Source organism: Pleurotus ostreatus (genome assembly GCF_014466165.1).
Source record: "Pleurotus ostreatus strain PC9 chromosome Unknown scaffold_7, whole genome shotgun sequence".
In the NCBI taxonomy this organism is placed as follows: Eukaryota; Fungi; Basidiomycota; class Agaricomycetes; order Agaricales; family Pleurotaceae; genus Pleurotus; species Pleurotus ostreatus.
This window is the reverse complement of record NW_023503162.1, coordinates 2236387-2263462: the sequence shown is the minus strand read 5'-3', so window position 1 is coordinate 2263462 and position 27076 is coordinate 2236387. Positions and strand designations below refer to the sequence as shown.

Genomic DNA, 27076 nt, shown 5'->3' with positions numbered 1-27076 from the left:
GTTGATTTTTTACTGATTAATCATCATTTTCCCTTCCGATATGAGTTCTCTGCAGCGTTCGACTAAAGCACTCTCTACTTCGGCCGTCATGGGGCAGTTTACGTTCACGTGCCCCAATCTATCCCATCGAACATTGTAGGCATCGGGTGTCGCAGCCTCGCGTATTTTCAAATTGAGCCGATTGAGATTGGGGGTATTGATCAACTCGAAGAAGGCCTCCAGGTCAACCATCGACTCGAGATTGAGTGAGGATAACCTGCTAAGAACGGTGTACTTGCTGAAATCCACCGAGAAAGTAGCGTTTGGAGCTAGTATGCATGTGACATTGAGCTCCTCGACGCATGGGGTTCGGGAAAGCATTTCGATCAGATCGTCGAGTGGGAGAGGGTATACTAAGGTGAGGCGAGTTAGCTGGCCAATGTCCATCCTTCCATGGCGCCACCATGGGACGAGTGGAGGGATATTCTTCAGTGCCTGTAGCATAGCGTGGCTGATGCCTGTGCTGGCGTCTTGGTGCTGCATGAAGGGGAGCCGTACGGCGATCTCGTTTGGGGAGATAGAGCAGGATTGGAGGACACAGAGTAGATCGTTGAGGACATTTCCAGCGTAGGCGACCTCCTCGCATCCTGACGCAACTTCGATGTCGATTTTTGCTAATGGGAGACAAGCGTTTACTATCTCGCGTTGAATTTCATCGATGGCTTGGACATCAAAAGCAGAGTCCGCTGGTGAGGGTCCATTAATGATGACGGTGAAGTCCTGGCCAGAGAGAATATGGTTGAGGGAGGTCTGCGAAAGTTATGTTAGTCGAACCGGCATGTACATCAGCAGGGGACGGCATACTTCAGCAGGAAGCCCTATGATTGTTGTAGCTTGAGCAGGAGGGCCGAGTTCTAAGGGGTCAATGTCTTGAATGTCTTCGATATGTGGAGAAGGTAACTCCTTCATTCGTGTCCCATACGGCCCTTCTATTGTATATTCAATAGCCTCGCTTCCACTGAACCTCAGGGCATTCGTCCGGAGTTCATAGGGTATAGTACTGCTATTCGCCTGGCCGTCGACCGTATACTCAGTGGGCGAGCTTCCGCCGAACACCTGGGCATTGGTATATTCGTATCCATAGGGCGTAAGGTCCTCGTCATTCTCGTTGTCGTTGATATTCGTATTTGTGTTCGTGAAAATGTCGGTAGTAGGTGTCGTCAATGATATCGTCGTATCAATCGTAGAGGAGCAGAAGTGATCATTATGGGGTATAGAATCTTGAGAATAAAATGACATCGGGGAAATCATGTTTGAGGGGTATAGCGGGGAAGGCGATACAGGGGAGGGCAGGGGGGATATGGGGGATAACGATTGGGCGCCAGCATTGTTGTTCATGTCGGAGCCGTTGGGGATCCTGAGCCCGGGCAGGAACCTCTGTGCCCATAGCGGGTTCCCGCTCACTTGAGAGGTAGACCGAGCATCGAAGTCTTCGGGGTCTTGTCGTTGAGATCCAGCATCAGAATCAGAATCAGAGTGGTTTTGCAACGATGGTGTGGAAGCGGGAGACGAGGGTGGGGGCGGGGATGGGGAGCGCTGGTACCACGTTTCAATTTCCAGAGGTGATAAAGGTGCTAGTACGGGTGGTAATCCAGCTGTGTTGTGCGCGCCGTCCTCGATTGCGGGAGCTAGGGGGGTGTGCCGACGGAATTTTGCAGTGGTCTTTCGTACTTTCGTTCGCATACGGCGGAAAGGTTGTACCACTGTGCTATGTCCCATGGCCACGGCAGCGGCTGGTAACCGAAGAAAGTAGCTCTTGGACCGTGCAGCAGTTTTAGAGAACATATTCGTCTAGCATACACCCATTAGCTTCGTCCATCCCACAAAAGTCGGGGAAACGTACCGTAAGTCTCGACTTTAAGGTATGTCAATAGATTAGGCAGTAGAGTAGACGTTACACCAATGTAGTAACGCGATTAGGTTTTGATGAGGGGACGTTTGGCCAGCCAATCTATGAGGACGAGTTCCCGTGTTCGTGAGGCGACTAGAGTATGTGCTTGCTTCTTCATTCTCCCAGCCCAACAGGTTTAAGTACGACTCAGCAGACACAATTACCGTGCCATAGCGCCTACGCAAGGAAACGTGCAATTGTGCTGTGCGCCCACAAACGACGACACTGACAAGGCCGGATGAGAGAAGCGAGACCGTCCGCGAATTAACTAGAGCAGCGCCATTGATCCATAACGACCGTCTGCCTTGTAATCATGCGGAGCTGCCTTGCTGCACTTAGCGACGCGAACTGGGTTATTGTGAGGAAATGCCCGTCGTTCCTGTTGGAAAATCCAATTGTTGAGAACTGAATCTGGTGAGAGCTAGAGAACAAAAGGCAATTGGTTCCGTGGGCCGATGTTTGGTCTACAAGTCATTGGCACGAAGGAAACACAAATACCACTCTTCCCGCCGCCGACGCGCTATCCCGATGATTCTGCAGATCATTAATCCAAGCTCATTGGCGCCCCGCCCGCCCCGCCCACCGATTTTCCCTCGTCTCAAACACTCATAGTAACTCCAGCATCTGCCCCAGACGACAAAATAGGTTGGACCCGGGTATCGAATCCAGAGGGTGGCCCACTTATATCCCCGTCGATCATGGATTCTTCGAAGAGCGCACGCCATCTCCTCATGGGCACTAACCTCGGGTGTAGCTTACGAACCATCAATGAACCTATATATCACCCTCGAACATCGTTGACCACCTTTTCCCGGTCCCCTTCTGCCAAGTCCCCAAACCCCAATCACTAAAACCCGCGCTTGCACCAGAGACCCACTCACATTCCCCGTATACCAAACATGCGTTTCGCCGCAACTTTACTCTCTGTACTTGCTGCCGCTGGCCTGGCTGCATCCCAACCAGGCCCCCTCCGTACCCCAAGAAGGATCGACGTCGACTATGTTACGAAGATCTTCAAAAACTTGGAATCGACCAACACAAGCATGCGATTCATGGACTATGTCGACGACAATGTCCAGTGCGTCCTTTACATATGGCAGTGGCAATATTGATTGAGACGAGGTTTGTTTCATGAAGGTGGACGGTAGCCAACCCCGATCCCAACTTTAAATCCTTCTCGCTCGCTGGGCTGTACACTTCGAAGCAAGGTACGAAACCATTCAACCGTGCTTCCCGCGTTCTCCTAGTGCTCCAATGCTCACGAGGGTGATGTTGCGGACTTAGACTTCATCGTCCGGGCAGAAGGTCCCGTTGGCGCCGCACTAGCCACCCCCCTTACCACCGAGGTCATCTCGGAGCCCATAGTCATGGGCAACCGCGCCATCGTCGAGATGCGGTCGAGAGACGCTGGTGGAGTCAACCTCCCCCGCGGTAAGAACGGCATGCTCTACGACAACCGCTACGCTTGGCTCGTCAAGTTCGACGTGTCCACTGGCTTGATCATTGAGGTGAGCCCCGAATTTCCCTTCTTTCCCCTGTCATTGCTCTCTCGAGGTTGGAAATTGAAAGTGTACTGACGAGAAGAATGCAGACGCATACCTACATGGATACCGCCATGCTGGCGAAGCTGTTGGATTATTAGGTAGTTGTACGGTGATGTTCGGTAGCGGCACAGTGAATTCATATCACGAATGCTTTAGTTTTTATCTCGAACTTTGGAACAGCAAGACCATATTGAAAACAGGTATTTATTCACAAGTAGATACCTATCGTAGACACAGAAGGTTCTCAGGTACTTTTGGCGTGGCCCTTCACCATACTAACCACCGACGACCACCATCGCCTATATTCCGATCCCCATCCCGCAAGGTGGACCGTCTTCCTCGCGAACGAAGGATCGGCCATCCAGCCTTGAGTTTTCCTTTTGAACCTGAAATGATTGCTGCACAATGAATCAGTAAATGGCACGTTGCGGACTGATACTGCGAGCCTAAACGGAGCCCAACGTACGTGAGGCACCACCACAAGATACTCTCCTTAGAGAAGAACACCTCCGCAGGGCGCTCTGCGCACCCAGGACTGCACGGCTCGCGCAGCCTCAGCAAACGCAAGAATGTCCTCCACATCACGCGAGGGAAATACAGCAGAAGCGGGGGGTCCATCCATATTACATTGTTTGCCTCCCCCGTAACGAAGCCCGCACCCATACTGGTGTAGTTCCCATCGACGATCCAGCCTCCCGGAGAGCTATCTAGCGCCTCGCGGATTCGCTGGCAGAACTCTTCGTTGGTGGATCGCGTCCATCCTGGTTTCCAGAACAGTGAGTCGAGGGGAATGTGAGGAAGCCCGAGGAGGCTGCTGAGTTCTTTCCCGAGGGTACTCTGCGGTCCACCTCATATTTAGGACTATGGGCGGCGCAGGTCGAGAAAGCCTACCTTGCCAGAGCCTGGAACCGGATTATAAAGAGTCAAATTCACGGTCAGAACGCGTAAATAAGTCGCTACCGACCACTGTTTCCAATAATGTGGACTCTGTATACGCCATCTGCGTCAGCGATCAATGGTGGCCTGGCTTCACTTTGGGGCATTGTAGTCGCTAGGAATCAAGCGTGAATTAGGTTCGCGCAATTAAGACGCACTTATGGGAGGCATAGCATCACACCGTAGCTCGGACTGACTCGATGGACGCGTAGGCGCCCAACCTCCTACCCTCCCGGAAGCGAAAGAATTCCCTCGCGTGTCATTTCCGACCGTGTCGGCAGTACTTATTTGGTGGAAGACTGATGTACTAAACATAGCTATTGAGGAGCTCGGTACGGAGATCTCTGTCCGTCTTGTGAATGTAGTTTGCCTTCCCCTAACTCGTAGCAAAGGAGACCCAGGAGGTGGCAAGCTCAAGTCCTAAGCAAGACGGACGGGGGCACTTGCGTGGGTTGAGCTCGACATTCACCTAGCATGTGTATGTTACTGAGTTTGCATACCCAGATGGCATGATATCAATACAGAAAAATTCAACTACTTCACGGCCTTCTTCAACAGCTGTCAACATGCAAAACACGGCAGCTTCTGCCTCATCTCTCGCGAGAATCAAACGTCTGTACGCCCGTCCCCGCTGCAACAAGTGATTCCAGGTCAGATGTATCGGCCATATGGCTCTCTGGGATGTCCACTCCCAAGTACCTCAATGCGGAGTATCCGGGATGGGTAGGGCGAGACGCAAAGATATCTCCTATGGTGGGGAAGCAGACTCTTCGTGTAGAGGGGACTGCAGGAGGTTTGCTGTCTGCGATAAGGACTATGTTGGAAGGGCGGAGTCCCATGGTCGTGGAGGCAGCCCCCTCTAAAAGCCCCTGGAAGACTACACAAAGCTTACCGAAACCATCTAACCACCTGGCGGGTAGTCCGCTATAAGCGAGCTCGAGAGGGCATTGAGAACAAGGAGTTGTGAGAAATAGAAAGCCAGGGAGAGACAGATTAGAATTTGAGGGTGAAGGGAGCTCACCCATGCTGAGATAATTATGCACCATCGGTCAAGACGTTGGATTGTGGCCCAGGACGCTGGGGAGGTGGTGCCTATTGGAAGAGTAAAGAGTGCCACAGCCTCGACAGAAATATAGGGCCTAGCAAATCCAGACCTTTCTTGAAGGGCTCACCAGAAAGAAAGAAGGCGAAAGGAGTGCAAGGAGTGAAAGGAGAAGGGACGAATCCCTTCAACATACGCTAAAGGACAGGCTGCGAGCTCAACGTGAGAGGTGGGGATTTGGGCATGAATGTGAGCACAAATCGGTTTCGGCGTCAAAAAGTAAAATTGTTGAAGGCGAACGAAGTAAGACGCCGAATGAGATACAGGCGAAGTATCTACATCGATCACTATGAGTCCAATCCAGAGTCTAAGAGAGAAAGGCACAAGAAGTTGTAAAAAATATAAATGGTGCCAGTCATGAAGAAGCGTAAAATCCCAGTCCGTCAAAAAGGCGTAATCCGGTCAGGAGTGAAGTCATGAATAAAGTAGGAACATTAAAAAGTCGTAATGTGTCTAAAAGGTTGTTGGTTTGCGTCGATAGCCTGTAGGTGGTGTGGGAGTTGGTAAGCATTGTTTCTAGTTTCTAGGAAGAAAAAGGGTACGGCGTCTCACCTATTATAATGTCCACCATTGGACAATTTAGTGGGGAGGGAGAACGAATCCGGCAACACCTTCTCTCGTGTACCCATTGTGAGCAGCGGTCGCAGCCTCCGACTCGGAGATGGTGTAGAAGTGGTTCTTTCCATGTTCATTGTACAATCTGTGAAGAGGGACGCTACCGCAGATCTGAGTTGCGAAGATGTGGGCTGCAACACCCTCGTCCTTGTAGCCTAGCTTGTGGATGGCATTGTCGCGCTCATATGAAGACGTAGTGTAGAAATGGTCGTTGGCGTGCCCATTGAACACACGGTGAAGGGGTATGGTGTTCACTTCTGGGTGGGTATACACCTTCGCGGCATGGGACTCCTTCTTGAAGCTCAGTTTCGAAACAGCGTTGTTCATCTCCTCGACATTGGTGGTGTAGAAGTGATCCATGCCATGGCTCTTGAACCCTCGGAGGAGGAACACCGATTTAGAAGGCTCAGGACATTGGTTGGACCGGGGGAGGAGGAACGTGGGTCGTTGCGGGCGGGGGAGGAGGGGGGACGTGGGTGCTAGCTGGGGGTGGGACGTAAGAGGTGACAGGGGGTGGGACAGTGCTCGTAGCGGGAGGAGGGACAGAGCTCGTCGCAGGCGGAATCGTATTAAGGACGGGAATTGACGTGGGGGGGCAACCACAACCTTCGGTAACAGTCGTGGTTACGACCTTGGGTTTGGTACGCTGTTGTTCTATTTAACGACCTGGATTACAAACATGCAATCGTGATCCTACCTTGTATAGCTGCCCTTCGTATCCTGTAGGAAGGGCGATGGATTGGGAAACGCAAAGCACAGCTGCGATGATGGCGAATGAAAACTTCATAATAGACGTCGTTTAGCGAAGAAGATAATGACAAGTCGCGTAACGGATAAAACTCGTGAACCGGGTCGTAAAGGACTGGGAAGAAAAGAAAAGAGAAAGTCGTGTTGTGAGGAAAAGAGAGGGATTATGCACCCCTTATATACAGCTTAGGCTTATCCATATCATCACATGGGATAACCTGGAGATCGACCTCAAGTCGTTCCAGTCGCTAGAGACATCGCCAATGCATGCAAACGTCGAGGAACCGACAGGTCCTCAATTAACCCTTGACCACCAGGGGTCCCAATGTCGCGATTGCTACGGCTCAGTCAGCCGCAAGCGCGTGAGTCGTCAAGGTCGCATTTGCAGCTGAAAGCAGTCTGGGGGCAGGAAACGTCGGTTTGTGAGTGCCGCCAGCTTAAAAGTCAACCGGGTACATAACAGACCTGCAAAAATTCTACAGGGCACGGGAAGCTCAGAAATAAGAACATTGACGAACCGTTGTGTCGTCCGCGAATCGCATTGATTGCTTCGCGTCAATCACGCTGACATGTTCAATTGCCTCGCCTATCCACATGCCACAGGTTCTAGAGGATAGGAAGCATGACAAAAAAGATCGGTAGAACGTCTTGTAAGCTCTGTTTGCAACGGCTCGATGACAGTCGTTGCGACGAGAAAGCCATATGATTCCCTCGGCGGACGTTCATTGAGGGTGACAACGTCGATCTTCAGGTTACCGAACCCGTCCATTGTTGTGGCCCAAGGAGCCTTGTTAGCTCAGTTGCGCGTTCGCTCAACGGGGCCATCAGGAACGCGTCGATGTGGTTTGAGGTGAACGTGAACCTACTCGGCAGTCCCACGTAGGCGCTGGGGCGTTTACAGACAGGGGCCGTGAAACGATCGCGGAAGGTTTTGCCTTATGTTTCCTATGTACGCTGCACTCATAATCCTGGACGCAATATAGTGGGGTATGGTACCGTCCAAGAGTCGCTGGTGGTCCGCTACATTTGCGTCGATATCTATATAAGAAATCGCCTGTTCTTGTTCATTCTTCCGAAAATGTGGTTCGCGGAGTCTTAAACTTCGAAGGTTACTTCCCCTTGTACTTAGCATTTCCCTTTGGTGACCTTGTTCCTTGTAGGTACAATATTGGAATAGATAAATAACCGTCCGTTGAGATTACGAACTCTTTTGCCTGCCCTACGACCCCTCAATAGCCTTCCACGGACTCTCATCATGCAGCTTGAAGTTGGGATTGGTGATTTCGATCAGAATCGACGGTGCGTGTGTATGGCTACAAAAGAGATATATACTGAATGTAAAATCTAGAAGAATGGGCCTCGTCAAAATATATGTATAAAGAAGCTTAAATATCAACGCTTGAGGCTTGAGGTCGCAGGGGTTTTGTGGTACGGGAGAGGCTTGCCACGCCTTTGGCAGGTTAATCGTGAGTGGCATCTGTCTTGCGCATGGAAATCGTTGAGGGAAATATAGGAATTGCGCACTCATATAGACGTACACACGAAGAGATTTTCAATGATAAAGACATTGTTGCGGGCCCGTCGGTGGCAGCGCCCGATGGCATATCGAACACACGCGCTTATGGATATATCTTCGGCCTAATTCTCGGAGCAAGCCATTGTCAAAGGTGCGTATTTCGAATACTTGGACATTTTGTGGGAAGCCTTCTTCTATCCTGCTTGATACGCGTAGCTGTCGGCCTTGGCTCAACGACTGCATCATCGACTCCAGGACGAAATCCGCATCCCAGGACAAAAGAGGTTCGGGGTCGAAGAACAGCCGCGCGTCCAATTCGACATGTCCGAGGATAACTTCCCCTACTCGCGTATTGTGAGCAGGATACGGTCAACGCAAGTTAGTTGCTTACCAGAATATAACTGCCATACGAATGGTGCCCAGCTCGTCCCGTTCGTCACGTTGGGCAAGCCACGGAACACCAGCGTTGCTTGGTGGTTATGCCGACGAACGTCATCCAGCCATCTGATGGTCTCCGTCATGGTGAAGTGTCCGAATGGGAATGCGCGTGGAAGAGGATCATTACTGTATTGAGCGGCACCAATGTGTAGCTGTGTCCGTCGGGCTTCTCTTTCCTGAGCTATCCAATGACATGCGAGTTCCCTGTACATTGTGACATCTCGTCTGAACTGGGGGTCGTTGTCGTTGTGCATATCCTTCATGAACGACGTCTGAATGAGAATGTGAGGGAGGGCGGGGTGTGTGTCGGGTTTGAATGGTATAATGAAGGAAGATAGGCATGAAGAAGTTGAATTAGTACTACCTGGGTCGGTCAAAGCGAGTGGTGTCGAAGTGGTAGACGATCCGCGGGCTGTGATCCCAAATTGGGATTGTTCAGCTTCCTCAGAATCGGTGGCTCGCCATAGTAGATAATAAACAGTGGATCGCAGAGGTGATGCGCACGAAATCCTGCGGCGGATCCGTAATGTGAATGTTCGGTGTGGCAGGTGTGGTAGGATTACAGCTGCAGCGGGGGGTCATCGCACTCACTACTCCCCTGCTCAAATCACCCGGTCATATACTGGCGTGGCCCTCATCGCCAGCAATAGATGACTTGGTTCGCCGCGTGCTGAGATTCCATAACAAGACACCGCGGCTGGTAAAAACGAGAGAATGGAGATACCTAGTTGCTCCTGCTCCGCCATGGGCACCCTGATAGGATCACCTCGTACTTGAACTATCTGGAATAGGCAAAGCGCCGTGAGAGATAGGGGGAAGAGGCATCGGGTGATACGCGTGGTTGACGGGTTCGGAATGTGACAGGCCGAAGAGGTGGGATCACACTTGAGATGCAGCAGTATTGAATTAGAAAATAGAAAATGGTGAGGCCCACCTATATTGTCTATGTTTAGGTCTCCGTCTGAAGCAAGCTGTATATCATCACGTCGATCAAACGATCTAGGGGCTACCTGTTCCGGCTGCAAGCTGTTAGCGCTTAGCACTGGTAAGCTATTAAAAACCGCGTAGGCGGGTCAAAGTTTCCTTCGAACAATGCAGATGTGGGGACTGGGTTTCAGGAAGTCGGTTCTTCCATCAGAGCAGATCTTTGCCCGGATAAATCAAGTATTCCTAACGGAGAGATCAACAGATGCTCTATATGACGAGGAATCATCCACTGACCTCGTGTGTCATGCTAGCAGGATGTTGGACCCACACTGGCTCATCACCAACCGGCGGCATCGCCATAGAGGCCGGGATATACAGCTGAAATAGCAGGGTGATTCATGGCGGTGTAGACGAGTAAGATGCCAGCATTTGTGTGCGATAGGGGCTGGCGTTAAAGATGCCCGTAGCCCATGGTCTTCACACCACGGTTTCGGCACTGACAATACAATGACGGCAAACAGGATGTGGATTCGGCTAACAAATATCAGTACAATAGTTATTTCTTTCCTTTAAGTCCCTGATACAGCGGATTGTTTCAACCTTCCAAAACTTCCTTCACGGCCGATTCGAATATCTGGCACCCTTTCTGGAGGTCTGCCTCGGTGATATTCAATGGCGGTATGAACCGGATGGTCTCGTAGACGCTCGTCGTGAGGAGTAGCATCCCCTTTTCGAGGCATTTCGCAGTTATCTTCGCGGCAACTTTCTCTGGCGCCTTCTCATTCCTCGCGACATCGTGTTTTGATACCGTCGGAGATGCGAACTCCATGGCGATCATGAGTCCTTTGCCGCGTACATCGAGGATGAACTCGGGGTATTTTGCTTTGACGCCATTGAGGAACGAGACTAGCTGGGGGGATCTAGTTGTGGGAAAGTTACTCATTTACGGCGGTGTTCGAGAGGAGGGAACGTACCTAGCTCTGACATTCTCTAGAGTCTGTTCCTCGTGCATAGCATCAGCTACAGCGCAAGCAGCTGCGCAAGACACCGCGTTCCCAGCGTATGTGCCGCCCTGTTTCAACATCGTTACACGGATCCTATGTAATAAATTGGGTATCCACTGACCATTGAACCGGGGAGGAGCTTGTCGGTCCATTGCTTTTGAGTTACGATACCGCTGAGAGGGAAGCCGTTTGCGAGACCCTGAGGGATATAAATTCGCGATTAGAATGGAAACATCCACAGCACACACCTTTGCAATAACAAGAATGTCGGGTCTCACCCCCGCGTCTTGAATGGCAAAGAATCCACTTCCGGCCGTACGTCCAAATCCACTTTGAACCTCGTCGATAATCAGCATTATACCGTGTTTGTCGCATATCGCTCTGAGTCCCTGCAGATATTCAGCCGGAGCGGGCACATATCCGCCCTCGCCGATGACAGGTTCAATCAGAATAGCAGCTGTGTCTTTCGGGTGTGTTTGCTGAGAAAGAAGCAGGTCAAGTTGGTATAAGGCATCTCGCGTCAGCTCCGAGGTCGGAGTTGAGGGGTGGACATTGTAATGATGCCAGTAAGGGAACGGCGTGGTGAATACGCCCGGCTGAAGGGTTATTCTGTTATTGTATGTGGGCCTCAGCAGGGGGTACTGACCATCAGGGGCATGGTTCCTTGAGAGTAAATTGTCTTGCTCTTGGTGACAGCCATGGCACCGTATGTCCTGCCATGGTATGCGCCTATCACAGCCAGAGTTAGTGGCGTTGTAGCAAAAATGATATCACATACTGGCCTTGCATTGCTATGATATTTTGGCGTCCAGTGAAGGTTCTAGCCATCTTGAGAGCTGCTTCCACGGCTTCGGAGCCGGAATTCCAGAAAAAGAACGAGTCGAGAGACGGATGCGGCATGATTGGGAGTAGTTTTTGGATGAGGCGTAAATATGGTTCATGGAACGCAATGCTACACTAAACAATCAAAAGACTCTTGTCAGAATACATCAATGATGATGGAGCCATCAAACGGCGCTCATCGTACTTGAGCATGTACTATTGACATGCATTGATCTGCCGCTGCCTTGCTGATCTTGGGGTGACAATGTCCTGTATTTGAGTCAGCACTGGCACTGCCAAGATATCGTTTAGTATACCCAAATTCGCTACGCCGATACCACATGTGAAGTCAAGGAGTCGGCGCCCATCGTCCATGAAGACGTACGAGCCCTCTCCCTTCTTCATGATTCCTTTCACAAGCCGACCCAACCCTTTGGTGACATGTCTTTCGCCAATGTCGAGGAGCTCAGCGCTGCTCGCGGAGGTAGCAACACCGCGCGTTAGAATTCGGCCTTGAGCCCGTATCGCGTTCCTCAGCATGGTGATCCTCAGCAACGTCTACGGCCAGAGTCGGCCTGATGATCGTGGTGGTGGTGGTGTGCGAAGAAAGGTCGATGTCTCCTGGAACGTCATTTGTCATTTGAACGTGCAGAACCCGGTTCGGAATCCGAACTTGTTTGCTTTTCTTCTCATAATTCCCGTAATAGCTCCTAGCCTGCTTCTCATCCTCGATGCGAGGAGAAGCCCCATTTATGCGACTAGAAGTCCCGCATGAGTCATGGCGTGCCATGGGCAGGGCTTGAGAACCTCAAATATTTCGCCATCTCCAGCTTTTGGACATTCATCGGTTCCCCCTAGCAAAGTCAAGATGTCGACCACGACACGCACGCCGTTGCCAAAGCTTCAGTTGGCCATTCTCATGTTGATGCAGGGAGCAGAACCAATCTGCAACTCTGTTATATTCCCATTCGTAAACCAGTTCGTGCGCGAGACGGGTGTGACTAACGGTGATGAACGAAAAACGGGATACTACGCTGGGATCGTGGTGAGTATATTCAACGTGGTGATATGTATGGTGACTGATTGTAGTCGATATCCTGCATTCCAGGAATCCATCTTTTTCGTGGCGGAATGCGTCACTGTGCTCTGGTGGGGACGAATTTCCGATCGAATAGGACGGCGACCCATCCTGTTGTTGGGTATGCTTGGCCTCTCGCTTTCGATGTTCAGCTTTGGACTGTCGTCAAAATATCTGACGATCGTCGTGAGCCGCTGTGCTCAAGGAGCATTCAACGGCAATGTCGGTATGCAATGCACCTTCTGCCTCTCTAACTGTACCCCGATGCTCGTTATTCATCATCGCATAGGTGTCGGTAAAAATTCCATTATAGAGGTATGTCTGTAGGTCGCTATACAAGAGGGATGCCTTACAAGCGCTCACGCCAGATCACGGACAAAACCAATGTTGCGGACGCGTTCGCCATATACCCAGTTGTATGGGCAACGGGCTCAACTCTAGGGTGGGTGATACCCTTCCTTACATCCGTGTCATAATCTGACTTGCGGCGTGTCTACAGTCCGATCATTGGAGGCACTCTTGCACGCCCTGCCGTCCAATGGCCGGACTTGTTTGGGAAGATACCTTTTTTTCAAAAATACCCGTATTTCCTTCCGTGCGCAATACCCGGTCTCTACGCTATTTTCGTATACATCTTCGGAAGCATATTCCTAAAGGAGGTCAGTAGCTTATAGCTTGTCCGTAGCCACGTACTTATTACTTGCATCTTCTCGTACAGACCTTGCCCTCCAAGACAATTCGTCGTCGATCGAGTGATCCCATAGAATCGGCGACCCTCCTTGACTCGGACTGTCACTACACTAGCTATGGCACGAACGAAGGTCCAGAGACTACCGCTCGTGACGAGGAGATTGAGTTCAAATCTCCTCCCGTATCCTCGATTCTCTTCTTACGCCCAATCCTCGTATCCCTCACCACCCACGCCTTCCTTTCTTTCGTCGATCAGTCCCACCAAGTCCTCCTTCCGCTGATGTACTCCACCTCGATCCCTCTCGGGGGGCTGGGCTTCGAGCCCGCTCGCATAGGAGCCATCATGGGCATATGGGGAACCTGCAATGGTATCTTCCAGTGGTTGTTCTTCGCTAAGCTGATACGCAAATACGGTCCGCGAACGATGTTCCGGGTGTCGTTCTCGTGTTACTTCGTTTGTATCGGGGCATACCCCGCTATGAGCTACCTGACGAAGCAAGCAGGCGGAATGGTAGACGGTAAGGTATACGCCGTTATGCTGGTGCAATTTATGTGCTATAGTCAATCGTTTATGGTGTATGGTGAGTGATAGATAAATGACACCTTCAGTATGATCGGAAATCTTTGATTCATTTCGCTTCGTCACATAGGTTGCAATAATTTATTTATTATAGACGCCGTCCCTTCTCCAGCCGCTCTCGCCACAACAAACGGCCTAGCTCAGATTGTTTCCTCAATTATGCGCTCGCTAGGGCCCGGGTTCACGGCGTCTATGTTCTCGCTCTCACTGGAGCGCCAGTTGGCTGGCGGATATATGGTATACTGGATTCTTTGGGTAGTCATTATTTTGGGTATCTATGCCTCCTCGAAATTGCCTATGCACGTGAAGGGGTGATATATGTAGATATATATTTTGGCCAATATCAGGGTTCTTTGTGGCTGGCCGTTTAGTGTTCAGCATTCGTTGGTCCATGGGGGCGAACCTTCGCTCGCAACGACCCCTTGAGAATAGGAGCTATCACAGGAGGCTGTTTGATCCAGTCGAAACAAACGCTCAAACTTTCTTCACGTATAACATATCATTCTTCTCAGCCTTTTGGGCTCTTACGAGTCCTCCGAGTAGCATTTGAAGCTCAACGAAGACTGGTTTTGATTGGTGCTTGTATCTGGTCGCGATTTGTTTTCTCACGCCCGATTTCCCCGCAAGTCGCCCAGTGCTAAATAACTCACCAGGCACTGACAGTAAGTCTGACACTCTCATTTCCAGTTGATATCTTAACCAGGACGGATTTCTAGCGATGGCAACAGCCGCATCGGAAGTTGAAGTCGAAGTCATCGACTTGACTGGCCTTTCATCGGATTCGTCGGGCTCGGAGGATGAGGGAGTCACCAACGAGGAACTTTCGGGGCAGGAAGACGACGAAGATGGCGAAGAGCTTGACATGGACGACACGACGCGAAAGGCCTTACATATCGCGATCGCAACAGCCCCGTCTCCTCGACTGCGTCAGGTAGTGGCATTACTAGTCGACAGCAGCCCAGATTTCGAACTGGCGGCGGCGAAACACTTAGTAACGCGTAAAGGACGCGCACAGAAATCTATTCCACGCTATGACCTATGCGCGAATTGCCTAGAGGAGTATGACACGCGAGCGGAGAGGATGGACGAAGAGTGTATATTTCATCCAGGTGAGGGAGGCAATCCCCCTTGCGACTCTTCCCGAGCTGAACTTCGTGATCAGGCGAGTTGGAATGCAATGAAGCAGCGTTTGTAGATTGGGACGAAGATGTCCACGGTCCGATGGACACGGAGGACAATCAACGAGAGTACCCCGAGAACTTCAACTGGACATGTTGCGAAGCAGACGGTACAAGTCCTGGCTGTTTGAAGGGCCACCATACCAACGAGAGCCCCAATAAACGTAGAAGATTATCACCTTGACAGTTCTTCTGGCAAGAGGACCCCGAACGGCAGAAATCCTCTGCAAATAGCGTTCTGCTTATCTTGTTGCGCCAATTTTCCACCCCAATGCGACCATTCTAGACTTGTTCCCTTTTCGTTTGTCAGACCCTATCCATCCACGAGGGCCACGCGTGGTTTTCCCGCTCCAGCCACAACCACCTCACTTCCTGTTCAAAGCGAAATGGCCACAACGGAGTTGTGGCCATTATGCAAAGTAAACTCCGCCACACGCCCGTGTATAAAGCAAGCAGCACAGTGGTCTTTTCCATCTACCTTTACCTTCTCATCCCCACCGTTCGCGACACAGGTTTCTAAAGATGCATCGCGCATTCCTTCGTGTGCCCGACCCACTGCAGAGTGACTACTATGAGTCTGACGGAGGCCTTTCCTCAAACACATCGAGTCCTTACCCTCCCAACACCCCGGCTTCCATGACATTCATACCCCCCGTCGCGCCATCCCATCGAGTACCTCGCCCTCGGACCCTCAAGAAGTCTCGGAGCCTCAAGTCCATGAAGTCCGTTGAACAGAACTTGCGTGCAGTATTCGTCGATCTCGTGCAAAACAGCATGTCTTTACACGATGCTGGCATTTCTACTCCTGGCATATCCCTGTCCTCGATTGGAGCACCCCAGGACTTTCGCGTACTTGAACGACAGGGCTCGGCGATGGACGTATCGGTGCCCCGCAGTCGAACTCCCAGCATTTCCCGTGCTCTTTCGCCGTTCCGGAAACTCTTTCGGCCGCCTTCCGCCTTGGATCGTCCCTCCAAACTACCGGCAGTTCAAAGCAAGACAAAGTACGCGACTTGCACTCGATGTGGCTCGGGCTTCAAGAAATATGTTTACAATGCCGATGAAGACATCATTTTATACAACGAAGAAGAGTGTCATTTCCATCCAGGTAAGTCCAACATTCTGCATCTATTTACTAGTGCGGGTGCTCAGACATATACAGGGCGTATAGAGGAGTGGTTGTTCGACCAACGATGCTTTGTGGGAAACGTCTCCGCAGCTAACCGAACTGCTTATTTCTGGAGCTGTTGCACAGAAGACCCTCAGGCCCCTGGTTGCTGCCGCAAGTCTCGCCATCGAGGCGAGGACGATCCCACCGACGTGCTCCCTGCCACTTGATCGCCGAGGAAACCCCTGGACAGCTTTGCGTATTGTTATATATTTATTGACTGTAATTTTATACATATGTTATCTTCAGTACGCTCTTCCTCGAGTCGCAATGTCCCGTGTCCCCGGGTCATTGTGAGAATATCTGGTTTACGCATGAAATGAACAGAAGGGGTCGAAAGATATTGCGTTGCTCGTGATCAAGTCGGCTACACTGGGATTGCCATTGCCCTGCGTCCACTTGAACCAACTATATCCTCAGGAGTGCCGATACCGATAAACCGTCGTTCAGAAGGCCCCTGCGGAAAGTCTGACGGACGTATTCCCTCGAGGAAGCGCTCGTATTGCGCCTTCACGTAGGCTTCGTTCCTAGGTGTAGTGGGAACAGCGGGAATATACATAACTAGCAGTCGAGTCAACACACAATGAAACAAACGTGCCCGTTTAATGAATTTACGTTACCTGCAGAATCTTGTGTTCCTTCGTGTTCCACTTCCACAGCATGGATGACATCACAATGCCAAAACACGGCATCTCCAGGCTTGACAGCTGGGGCAGATGTTAAGGTCTGCTCAAGCCTTAAGTGAGGGTGAGCCTTAGTAGTTGGCCTCTGGTAATATCCGCCGTCGAGGTCGATGATTCCAGGAAACTCAGGAGACTCGACATCTGTATACGACGGCGATGAGGATGCAATGAAGAGGCATGAAGATAACCATCATACCATAAATCCAGTTCTTTGTGTCCCAAATGTCCGGGGAATCAACCGGTATGAGTGGCCGGAAGAAGGGACGAAGCATGGTGTAAGCATTGGCTACTTTGACATTGGGGAACATCTTGATAGTGCCTTCCCTCGGCCCAGTGTCACTGGTGAAAACAGATCTAAGTACGCAGAAATGGAGGACATGATGGTACGCTACCTCATAGAGAGCCAGCCTTGAAATGTTCTAAACACGCTACACTACATCGGATTCAATGCGATTTCAATTAGAGTGAACGTCAAGTGGACACATACTTGGTTGGGTCGGTTATAAAGTGATGTCATGGCCTCCAAACGACCGTCAAGATCGTAAGGATCATGGGAGCGCCAATCACCGGACAGGATGTCCTTGAAACATACTCTCATATTTGGCTCCTCCCAACGTTCGAGCGTAGCTCCTGCGCGGAGCGGTAATGAAATCATATATCAAGCTACACCATGGAAATTGGAGATATCAACTTACCATCAACATGGGGCGGAAGGGCACTAGGCCAACGACCTGGCGGACGAATACGTACGCGGTCGGCGTAGGTTAGCGGTGCCGACATGTCAACACCGCCGATATTCTGGCCCGACTTGGAGTGGAAAAGGCTGTTGAACCAGGTGCTGGCCGCAAGCATGTTGGGATGCGACCTGGCCGCCAATTGCGGCTTAGTCCAACTGGGCTAGAATCAACAACATATGGAATCAAATGATTTCCTCACTTACTATAACTCGTAGAAGATGGGATTGTTAGGAGGATGAACTTTGTCCATGGATGAGATACGTAGAAAACTTTGAACACCGTGCATACCTTCAACGCCTGGGTTGATTTTGACGAAATATTTCAAATCGTCCTTCCACTTGTTGGCCTCGCCATCGTCAACGAGATCGCGGAGGACTACGCATCCTTTCGCCCGCACTTCTTCGACACGTTCCGGGTCAAGGTCAGCTAGGTCCGAGAACCTGATCTCGGGTATATACTGTGTGGGGGAATTAGCGACAAAGAGTTGAACGCTGGATTTACCCTGACCGAGGATCCCTGGGAGGCTATCGCTTTCGTGACTTCGTCTAATTCTGCGATGATTTCAGCCCATGCCTTGGTGATCTGCTCCTCGAACGCAGAGTGCGAAGCAGCGATGTCTTTCTTGATGGCGATAAAGCGAGGATCGGACGCAGGGACATCTTTGATAATGGTGGACATTGACACGGTCTTGTACAGAAACCAAGGCGTCGTGTGCTGTTCATTTAGCCTCATTAAATACTACTTGAATGATCTGGGGCTCGGATAATCCTCGGTCGCAAACAAGTCTACTGACCGAAACACATTACTCGAGATGGCTCACCTGTGGACATTTAATCCCTTTCTCGTATCCTTTCCCTAAACCCATGCCGGGGGCAAAGACATACAACTTACTGCCAGGGTAAAGCCCAGTTTCGCGGACATTGAAAAGTAAGTCGTTTATCCGAAGTTTATCCTGAGGATCGTACCTTGGCTAAAACTGAACATGAACCACCCTCCTGGCGAAGGTATACGGTGTGTGGAATCGAAAGGAGCCTTGCAATAATTTCATTAATAATTAATGGTCCCCACCTGTATACTTAATGACAACCACGCGAGAAGGCAGAATCCTCTTCCACAAATTCCCAATCGAAGCAGTCTATGCAATCTTCGTCCACTGTTGGCTCAGGGACCTCTCTATACTTCGTTGGCTCCTTGCCCGCCCCTCCATCGCTGGCGTTGCTATGCTTCTCTCTCCACCAGTCGGTACCCAGCAATCTCTCGATGATCACAAGGATCCCATGCGTGCGTGAGTCGGCGCTCCATCCAAGGTCAGTAATGGTATCATATTTGACTATATTTCCCATATGGCATCTAAATGGGTTCAATAACAACGTCATACTCAGTAAGAAAATACATCTTGAAGACGGGGGCTGAGATGTCACTTACTTAGACTCCATGGCGTACCCGCCAATAGCGCAAAGAGACCTCACGCCGTTGCATGTGCCCATAGCGATAGGGTCAGCGGTATGAAATACGTGGGTGATGTGTTGTACTGAGGGTGGGGTGGGGAGATGGAGCCTAGTAGCGGCAAGCTTCTCAGGTGGGGCTTCGAATGTGACCACTGGTGCACCGAATGTATTGCCGATGAGGGAAGCTAGAGACCCTCCAAGAGAATGGCCTAAGAGATTCGTAAGTTTCATACGTAGTGCGCAGAGGAAGCAAACGAACCGATCATCCAGATGTTGGCGTCAGGATACATGTAGGTGACGTTATTGTAGAGGTTCTAATCCTGTGCTCAGTAATGAGGAATAGAGGGGAGATTGAGAAGGATAACTCACAATTCCAACCGAGTAAAACAAGCTGTCGTCTGCGAGCGAGCGCTCTAGACAATTCTGGCCGCACTTGTACCCTCCCTGATGACATCCGCACACTGGAGACCACGTCGGCCCGACTTTTGCGCAGCAGCACGAAAACAACAAGTTATCGTTCAGTTTGTCCTTCGCAACCGTCGGTCCCCCACCTCCAACCATCCACCCAGCACTCGTGCCCTTCACCGAAACCACCACGGTCGAATTGTCTTCGGAAACAAAGATGTGTCCACGGAATCCATCTGCGTCGGGTTCCCAGCCAAAAGGATGGGTATTGTTGTCGGGGTATCCGGGAAGAGGATACCAGTCAGTAGCGTTGGGGTTGGTATACGCGTTGGAGGACATCTTGGCGAGGAGGAGAAGAGTCTCCCGGTCGGATGTGTCGGGTGACGGAGTCAACGCTGATGTCCAGGAAAGCCCAACTGCGTTACGCCGCTTACGAGCGTCCTGAAAGTCCTGCATCGAAGAGGGCTTGTATATCGTTAACGGCTTGGTGCGCAACCCCGGATAGTAGAGTCCGGAGTCGGAGGCAAATGAAGGCGTCGCTGGCGCGTCGGTGAACACGATTCGAGAGTCATTGTGTGTCGCATGTGCGTGACGAAGTCGAAATACGAGTCCTTTGGACTCCGGGACAACTTCTGGCTGTTCCTTGGTATTGGAATTGAAAGGCAGGGTGGATAGGAGGAGGTGAATTAATGCGCTTGGTAAATCGAATAACATAACGTGAACGTCTGGGCATTTAGAATGAGCCTATCCTACAGGAAATCGAGGTCCAAGTGTGATACTCACCGAAGTCTATGAAGTTATCATGAAATGAGGAGGAAAAGAGGAACAGGCCGCTTCAAGGTGGCCACTGGCCATATGGCGCGCCGCATAATTATCTAATAATTCGACTTATCAATCCTTTCACGCATTCCCACACTCGTTTAATCAGTGATGTATTATTGAAGACAATATGTAAGACAATAAGTGCCAAAACAGAGAGAGGTTGAAGTATTCCAGGTCCAACGCCTTATCCGCTCCTCGTTCCCTCGTTGTCGCCCCATCGGGGACGAATACACGAAGGTACACTGCACGCATTTCTAACTCTCTTATCTCCTTTATTTATTTTTATGTAATTACCTCCTCTGAATATAAGCCGAGTTCCCACCAACTTTTCTGCCTCGGTCGTAAAATCGGATGGAGACAATGGTATAAAATACAACAATAATATAATCACAGCTGTGATAATAATTCAAAGAAAACATCTCGCTTCCTGGTGTACAAGAAATCTGCAAAGCCCACCCTCGTAACAACGAATCAACTCCATGCCTCCGCGCACCGTTTATCTGGCCGTCTGCTGTTTCGCCCTTTGCAGTCCAGCTTCCCGCAATCCTGGCACGGATTCAGGCAGAAACTCCTCCCACCCTTGCCTTTGCAGTCCTGTGAACCACATTTACAGCAATGGCGCGGAGCTCGCTTCGATACTGGCTCCAATCCCGGCGTGGTTGTGCCGCCACTGGGACCAACGCTAGCAGAACCATTGCCGTTGACCCCGTCAGGTTGTTGATGATTCTGGATGAACGCGGTATAAGGTCGTTTCAGTGGATTCGCTCCGATCGTCATAAGGTTAGTAGTCGATGTCTGGGGTTGTGCCTGGGGTGGCTGCGACGGCGACGCTTGAGCCTGGGATTGTTGAGACTGCGTATGGAGGGTGCTCGTCGATTGCGTAGACGCGCCATTGGGAGAGTGTGAGTGAGCGTGTGGATGAGACAATATGTTGTTGGCTGCTGCTGCCGTGAAGTATTCGTATTGGGCGTAAGCAAGGGGAAAAGAAGAGAACCCAGTGTTGGGAATAAATCCATAGGGCTGAATCTGAGTAGGCGGCATGGTGTTTGGTGCGTTGACAGGCGGAGGGGATTTGGTCGTTATTGGTGTGAGGGAGGTAGCGGGGGGAGATACGGTAGTAGAGGGTGTAGTGAGTGTGTTTACGGGAGTGAGCGTGGGGGCTGGAGTGAGTGTAGGGGCTGGAGTGGTGATCGTGGGGGCCGGAGTAGGAGTCGAGTTCATAGTTCGCTCCGGTTCGAGAGTCGCATTGGTTTTGACGGGAGTAGCAGCAACGATTGCTGCGTTGGCCCGCCACGCATCTGCATACGTCTCGTCCAACTACAGATATAATCAGCATTTGAATGCAGATAGGAAAAGGGGAGACATACAGCAGATTTATCGACCTCAGGTGGTTGCTCTACCATCATAATGTCAGTAGAATTCACTACCTCCTCTTCAACATGCTCCGCTTCAGCATCCTCTTCTTCCTCTTCCCGCTGCGGTGTCTCATCAGCTATGCCGGCCTGAATAGATCGGATAAGCCTAATGATAGTGTCCTTCGGCAACCCTAGTTTCATAGCGCCCTTCACCATATTCCACAACGCTGTCGAAACACCCATGTCCTTCCAGCTCCATATGAGTGGCCCGCTCCCGGAGTCGTTCTCTCCCTGTAATAGACGCGCCGGAAATTCATCCTTCAGCTTCGCGGGAAGGGATCGAAGGATGGAAGGATCTGTCGATGCGAATTTACGACCGTCACTGTTGGTAGCTGCGACACACGGTACGCTCTTGCAGACGTATTCGCAGCCAATAATGAAAAAGGGCTTGTCGAGGTCATAGACTTTTATCGGGCCGGAGCGGATCCGACCTTTGTTTAGCAGTGGGTATGAACAGATTGGACACGATATGCCATTGAACACAAGGGGCTGTGGGTCCCAATATAGGAATCGATGCTCAGGTGGAGTGCGTGCCGTGGATGCTGACGCAGTCAAAGAGAAATAAGCAGGCGACGATGGCAGCCAAAATGTTTTGAGGATTGAGTAAAGAGACGGGATGGATTGAGAGCCTTTTGCTTGAGGAGATGAAAGAGAGACAAGGTTGGACTTGAAGGCTTCTTCGACGCTGGGACCGACCGTTGAAATTGGGTTTGGTGCGGATAAAGAAGAAAGGAGGTTTTGGAGAAATGCGTTCGGCTTGGTTCGCGATAACTCTGCCCAGTCGTCGGCCTCAAGAGTGTGCTCGACCGCAAAGGTTGCCGCCCGCTTTGAAGTCGACTGTTGTTGGTCGTCGACAGCGTCGGTGCTGACATTGCGCCATTGAGTGAAACCCTGGCATTGTGGTTGAGGTCGCCTTCGAGGCTGCCGTGATAATGTGACGTACCTGAGGTGCACTTATCGGCTCGACAGTTCCGTCCCCCGACGACCTTCTCGACCTTCGTATGACCCCAAGCGAGCCTGCTGGCAGCCCGTCCTTCCTCGGACGACCCACCGGTCTCTTCACTTTGGGCTCGTCTGTGGTCAAGAAATGTTTCTTTCCGCTGCCTTTCGGTCGGCCTGGCTTGCGTTTGGGCGGAGTGACGGTCTCGCCCGTGGCAGGATCAAGCGTCGAGGTGTGTTGTTGCGGTGAGTCGGTTACCATGCTCGGCTGCCCCCCTCCGTTGAGTCCATTGGTGTGGGTGGGAGCCGCGAATGCCTGCGGCATCGTGGACACTGCACCTTCCATTGACCTGCAACAAAATGAGGATATTCAATAATCAATTCACTCATCGAATTTCGGGCCACGGGTGAAGATGAATCAGGTTGTGAATCGATTGAGGAGGATAGGGAGTAGGGATGGTGATAAGTCTCAAAGACTGACTTGGGATTTTGAGATTCGCTACGAATTGCAAACTGCCAACCTTGGGTTTGCAGACGGGATTATTGTCAGCTTTTGTATTTTCGCGGGATCTGAGGCGTGGAGGCGTTTTCCGTAAATGATAAGGTCGTAGCAGGATAAACAGATATCACTTACCGCCATTGCTGACTTAGCATTTATTTAGTCGGAGTCTAAATCTTATATATCGGTCAACAATTTTTTCGAGTCGGCCTCTGTCGCTCTTCCATCAACGCCAACGATCTCAGTGAGTCTCTTCCCGCTTTGCTTGTCTATTTCTTCCAAGTACAGGTAACTTTCAACGTGATGATTCCAACCGAAGCAATTAGGAAGTGCCGTCTGAACCATGTTGTCCTTTTGGACTCCATGTAAATGTCGTATCTCGGTTCCCTGATTTAATTTTCTCCTTGATAATACTGCTTTGCCTTTGAACCAGAACTAACCCGCCTTCTGCAGATCCCAGGCGTCCTTGCTCGCGATTCCGTACACGTTCACATAGCTAGGACTTAGATTACCATTGCCAATGGACGTATATTTATCCTCCTGCAATCCGATGTGATTTGATGTTGCATCCCCATGGATTCTGGTTGCGATGCAGTGGCAGCCGGTGAGTTTTGGGGCCTCTGTCGGAAACCATGCACGGTCCCAAATTTCATGGCAGCAACCGTGTCAAATTATTTCTTCATTGTAAGATCAGACACACGAACGTTCACCGGATAGACTTCGCGATTTACCACCTATTCATAGCCGTTCAGAGACCGTATACCGGTTCCTCTTGACGCGCTTCTCTTCGCAGTGTCGAGTCTCGGCTCTGGCAATGACATAGAGATAGCTTGAGAGCGGTATCGAACGGGATATGTGTGAGTGTGAGGCGTCTACAGTAATGGTTATTGCGGTGTAAACTCGGACCGCGATCAGATAAAACTCCCCTGTATATTGTAAGCAATCAACTTAGCAACTCCCCGCACTATCGCAAATTCTCCAATCCTTCTCCCAAACCCTCACCCAGACCTCCAGAACCAGACTCATACGCCAGGATGGCTGGAGCACAAAGCGACTTCCCCATTGATCTCAAGAAGTTCAAGTCGTGAGTCCCTTTATCTCCAGCCGTGGGGACTGTGCGCTGAACGGCGGCGATGGGACTGTTACAGGTTGACGCTCGATCCGTCCGTACCGACTTTGACGGCAGAGCAGAAGGCAGATTTGCAGGCAAACATCACGCTATTGAGGGATGCGATTGTGTTGTTCACTGCTACAGGGGCTGCCAGGGGCGTTAGCGGACACACGGGTACGTTAGCGAGTCCTAGTTGTGGGTTGCGCGCGAGGGGATAACTGACATTGCTTGCGGTTGATAATAGGCGGCGCTTTTGATACCGTTCCCGAAGTCTGTATCCTGTTGGCCTTGTTCAACTTCTCAGATAAATTCTACCCCACCGTTTTCGATGAAGCTGGTACGGGCGAACCTCCTACCTTATGATTAGGCCGCCGCTTACCTTTGCGTGAACAGGACATCGTGTCGCGACGCAGTACATCCTTGCCGCGCTAGATGGATCGCTTCCAGCGGAACACCTCCTCCACTATCGCGAAGCTAACTCTAAACTCCCCGGCCACCCGGAACTCGGCTTAACTCCGGGCGTCAAGTTCTCCTCTGGGCGTCTTGGACATATGTGGTACGTACCATCTCGCTGCATCATGATGTGTACGTATACCGATATGCGTATTTTAGGCCCATGGTCAACGGTGTTGCCCTTGCACACAAGGACAAGACCGTATTCTGCTTGGGATCGGACGGCTCGCAGCAAGAGGGTAACGACGCTGAGGCTGCTCGCCTCGCAGTCGCACAGAAGCTCAATGTCAAGCTGCTCATCGACGATAACGACGTGACTATCGCGGGCCATCCGTCGGAGTACCTCAAAGGCTACGACGTCTCAAAGACACTCGCTGGACACGGCCTGAAAGTCATCACCGTCGAAGGCGAAGACATCGACTCACTCTGGGGAGGTATCGCTGAAATACTCAGCCATGACGGCCCAGCAGCTGGTACGCGTTCCCTTCCCCCTCCCAGAATCTGTACTCATATAGATGTTAGTTATCTCCAAGCGTCTCATGGCTCCAGGAATCGCCGACATCCAGGGCAGCTCCCATGGCCACGACGTCATCCCAGTCAAGTCTGCTATCAGCTACCTCGCCAGCCGTGGCTACCCAGACTCCATGGCTGGAGGTATCCTCAACAACATCAAAGCCACCCCATCACCCATCATTTACACCGGCTCTACAAAGGAAGTAGGCGCGAACCGTGTGGTATTCGGTGAAGCCGTCAACTTGGTGCTCGATAAGCTGGGGAAAGAGGAGGCCGCGAAGAAGGTCATGGTCATTGACACCGATCTTGAAGGTGCGGTGACATCGCTGGAATAGTCGTTACTGACATAGATTGATCGTTGCTTTACCCCAGGTTCCACCGGGTTGAAGGTGATTCACCAGAAACACCCAGAGGTTTTCGTTCCTTCTGGGATCATGGAACGCGGAAACTTCTCCGCCGCCGCCGGCTTCGGCTTCGACGCAGACAAATTCGGCGTGTTCTCGACATTCTCTGCTTTCCTGGAGATGGTCATTTCCGAGGTTACCATGGCACGGCTGAACAACTGCAATGTCCTCTCGCATTTCTCACATTCCGGTGGTAAGTCAATGTTCTCGGTGTGTTCAATTCGTGATGATACTCACTGTCGCTTGCAGTTGATGAGGTTTGTAGATTTAATTATCCATACTCCTTTTATGTCTGAACACACTTCTTTTCTAATGTGCGTTTAGATGGCGGACAACACGTATGTGATGATAATCTTGTAAACTAAAGCTGGTCGAATACTCACCGACGTCGCCTTTAGCTGCCACTTCGGGATCAACTCCTTCTTCGCCGACAATGGTCTCTCCGATGTCCAATCGTGGCTATATTTCCCCGCTGACGCCAGCCAAATGATCGCGGTTATCCAGCGCGTCTTCTTTGAGCGCGGAATCCGCTTCGTGTTCTCCACCCGTTCCAAAGTCCCTTGGATCCTCAAGGAAGACGGCACGCGTTTCTTCGAAGGGAATTACCAGTTCGTTCCGGGTAAGGACGAGGTCATCGCAGAAGGCACCGCTGGATACGTGGTGTCGTTCGGAGAGATGTTGTATAGGAGTTGGGACGCGGTTCTGCGGTGCAGGAAGGAGGGCTTGGACGTTGGGTTGATCAACAAGCCCACCTTGAACATCGTGGATGAGGAGGTGCGTCGAACTTTTCCACCCATGCTACGTGCCGCTCCAGTTCTCATTGAGTGCCATCGTGAAGATCATCAAGAAGGTTGGGAGTTCACCTTTCGTCCTTATCGTCGAATCGTTCAACCAAAATACTGGTGTAAGTAGCGTTGTGGCTCTTAGTTGTTCCTACGCTGACGGGGTTATTTCTTAGCTCGGTTCTAAATACGGTACTTGGCTGCTGGAACGCCAATTGACTCCAAAATACAAGTATATGGGTACCACGAAGGAGGGCTGTGGAGGTATGTATATCTGATCTCTTACTCACGCCTTGTTACTCATATAACTTTCCAGGTCTTTGGGAGCAAATTCCTCATCAAGGCCTTGATCCTGAGTGTGAGCACCGCGTATCTGGTCCAATCAATGATTTATTGACCTTTGTACCTCTCACATAGCTATCCGCCGTGAAATCAAGAAACTCGCAGGTCCGCAGAAATAATTACTCCAAGACGGTGATGATGTTGACGAAGCGGTTGCTAGGAGTGAACTGAAAGAGGGAGACCGAAATGTATTTTATATCAGTTGCAATAGTAACGAGCGGTAGAATATATTAAAGCGATAGATATGT

The 27076-nt window shown here is 50.9% G+C and overlaps 13 protein-coding genes across 13 annotated transcripts; 5 read left to right on the top strand and 8 right to left on the bottom strand.

Annotated features, from left to right (window-relative positions):
* Positions 1-9: 9 nt before the first annotated feature.
* On the bottom strand, positions 10-1824 carry PC9H_010031 (uncharacterized protein; the record flags this gene model as incomplete). Its single annotated transcript, XM_036779525.1, has 2 exons — positions 10-789; positions 844-1824. 2 exons carry the CDS (start codon positions 1822-1824, stop codon positions 10-12), a joined length of 1761 nt encoding a protein of 586 aa, XP_036628914.1.
* A 1005-nt stretch (positions 1825-2829) lies between these two features.
* Positions 2830-3572, top strand: PC9H_010030 (uncharacterized protein; the record flags this gene model as incomplete). The annotated part of the gene is made up of 4 exons (XM_036779524.1): positions 2830-3008; positions 3068-3138; positions 3215-3438; positions 3522-3572. 4 exons carry the CDS (start codon positions 2830-2832, stop codon positions 3570-3572), a joined length of 525 nt encoding a protein of 174 aa, XP_036628913.1.
* Positions 3573-3718: 146 nt separating this feature from the next.
* PC9H_010029 (uncharacterized protein) lies at positions 3719-4474 on the bottom strand (the record flags this gene model as incomplete). The annotated part of the gene is made up of 4 exons (XM_036779523.1): positions 3719-3872; positions 3941-4311; positions 4366-4376; positions 4435-4474. 4 exons carry the CDS (start codon positions 4472-4474, stop codon positions 3719-3721), a joined length of 576 nt encoding a protein of 191 aa, XP_036628912.1.
* A 1617-nt stretch (positions 4475-6091) lies between these two features.
* PC9H_010028 (uncharacterized protein) lies at positions 6092-6914 on the bottom strand (the record flags this gene model as incomplete). The annotated part of the gene is made up of 3 exons (XM_036779522.1): positions 6092-6532; positions 6567-6773; positions 6825-6914. 3 exons carry the CDS (start codon positions 6912-6914, stop codon positions 6092-6094), a joined length of 738 nt encoding a protein of 245 aa, XP_036628911.1.
* Positions 6915-8426: 1512 nt separating this feature from the next.
* On the bottom strand, positions 8427-9091 carry PC9H_010027 (uncharacterized protein; the record flags this gene model as incomplete). The annotated part of the gene is made up of 2 exons (XM_036779521.1): positions 8427-8731; positions 8782-9091. 2 exons carry the CDS (start codon positions 9089-9091, stop codon positions 8427-8429), a joined length of 615 nt encoding a protein of 204 aa, XP_036628910.1.
* A 1259-nt stretch (positions 9092-10350) lies between these two features.
* Positions 10351-12121, bottom strand: PC9H_010026 (uncharacterized protein; the record flags this gene model as incomplete). Its single annotated transcript, XM_036779520.1, has 8 exons — positions 10351-10675; positions 10730-10827; positions 10881-10958; positions 11008-11355; positions 11406-11488; positions 11542-11716; positions 11787-11851; positions 11899-12121. 8 exons carry the CDS (start codon positions 12119-12121, stop codon positions 10351-10353), a joined length of 1395 nt encoding a protein of 464 aa, XP_036628909.1.
* A 328-nt stretch (positions 12122-12449) lies between these two features.
* PC9H_010025 (uncharacterized protein) lies at positions 12450-14244 on the top strand (the record flags this gene model as incomplete). The annotated part of the gene is made up of 7 exons (XM_036779519.1): positions 12450-12626; positions 12690-12885; positions 12949-12974; positions 13028-13101; positions 13159-13318; positions 13378-13909; positions 14000-14244. The coding sequence occupies 7 exons, from the start codon at positions 12450-12452 to the stop codon at positions 14242-14244; spliced, it is 1410 nt and encodes a 469-aa protein (XP_036628908.1).
* A 403-nt stretch (positions 14245-14647) lies between these two features.
* Positions 14648-15291, top strand: PC9H_010024 (uncharacterized protein; the record flags this gene model as incomplete). The annotated part of the gene is made up of 2 exons (XM_036779518.1): positions 14648-15038; positions 15092-15291. 2 exons carry the CDS (start codon positions 14648-14650, stop codon positions 15289-15291), a joined length of 591 nt encoding a protein of 196 aa, XP_036628907.1.
* A 338-nt stretch (positions 15292-15629) lies between these two features.
* On the top strand, positions 15630-16445 carry PC9H_010023 (uncharacterized protein; the record flags this gene model as incomplete). Its single annotated transcript, XM_036779517.1, has 2 exons — positions 15630-16215; positions 16270-16445. The coding sequence occupies 2 exons, from the start codon at positions 15630-15632 to the stop codon at positions 16443-16445; spliced, it is 762 nt and encodes a 253-aa protein (XP_036628906.1).
* A 197-nt stretch (positions 16446-16642) lies between these two features.
* Positions 16643-18373, bottom strand: PC9H_010022 (uncharacterized protein; the record flags this gene model as incomplete). Its single annotated transcript, XM_036779516.1, has 9 exons — positions 16643-16836; positions 16896-17099; positions 17155-17297; positions 17351-17391; positions 17446-17588; positions 17654-17850; positions 17899-17935; positions 17984-18152; positions 18203-18373. The coding sequence occupies 9 exons, from the start codon at positions 18371-18373 to the stop codon at positions 16643-16645; spliced, it is 1299 nt and encodes a 432-aa protein (XP_036628905.1).
* Positions 18374-18771: 398 nt separating this feature from the next.
* ATG15_3 (putative lipase atg15) lies at positions 18772-19887 on the bottom strand (the record flags this gene model as incomplete). The annotated part of the gene is made up of 4 exons (XM_036779515.1): positions 18772-19045; positions 19121-19352; positions 19403-19457; positions 19513-19887. 4 exons carry the CDS (start codon positions 19885-19887, stop codon positions 18772-18774), a joined length of 936 nt encoding a protein of 311 aa, XP_036628904.1.
* A 954-nt stretch (positions 19888-20841) lies between these two features.
* On the bottom strand, positions 20842-23049 carry PC9H_010020 (uncharacterized protein; the record flags this gene model as incomplete). Its single annotated transcript, XM_036779514.1, has 3 exons — positions 20842-21687; positions 21738-22676; positions 22729-23049. 3 exons carry the CDS (start codon positions 23047-23049, stop codon positions 20842-20844), a joined length of 2106 nt encoding a protein of 701 aa, XP_036628903.1.
* A 1208-nt stretch (positions 23050-24257) lies between these two features.
* On the top strand, positions 24258-26999 carry PC9H_010019 (uncharacterized protein; the record flags this gene model as incomplete). The annotated part of the gene is made up of 15 exons (XM_036779513.1): positions 24258-24307; positions 24372-24508; positions 24579-24671; positions 24728-24890; positions 24947-25260; positions 25310-25612; positions 25673-25897; positions 25954-25961; positions 26029-26042; positions 26103-26478; positions 26543-26608; positions 26663-26750; positions 26803-26844; positions 26904-26933; positions 26992-26999. The coding sequence occupies 15 exons, from the start codon at positions 24258-24260 to the stop codon at positions 26997-26999; spliced, it is 1917 nt and encodes a 638-aa protein (XP_036628902.1).
* Positions 27000-27076: the final 77 nt, after the last annotated feature.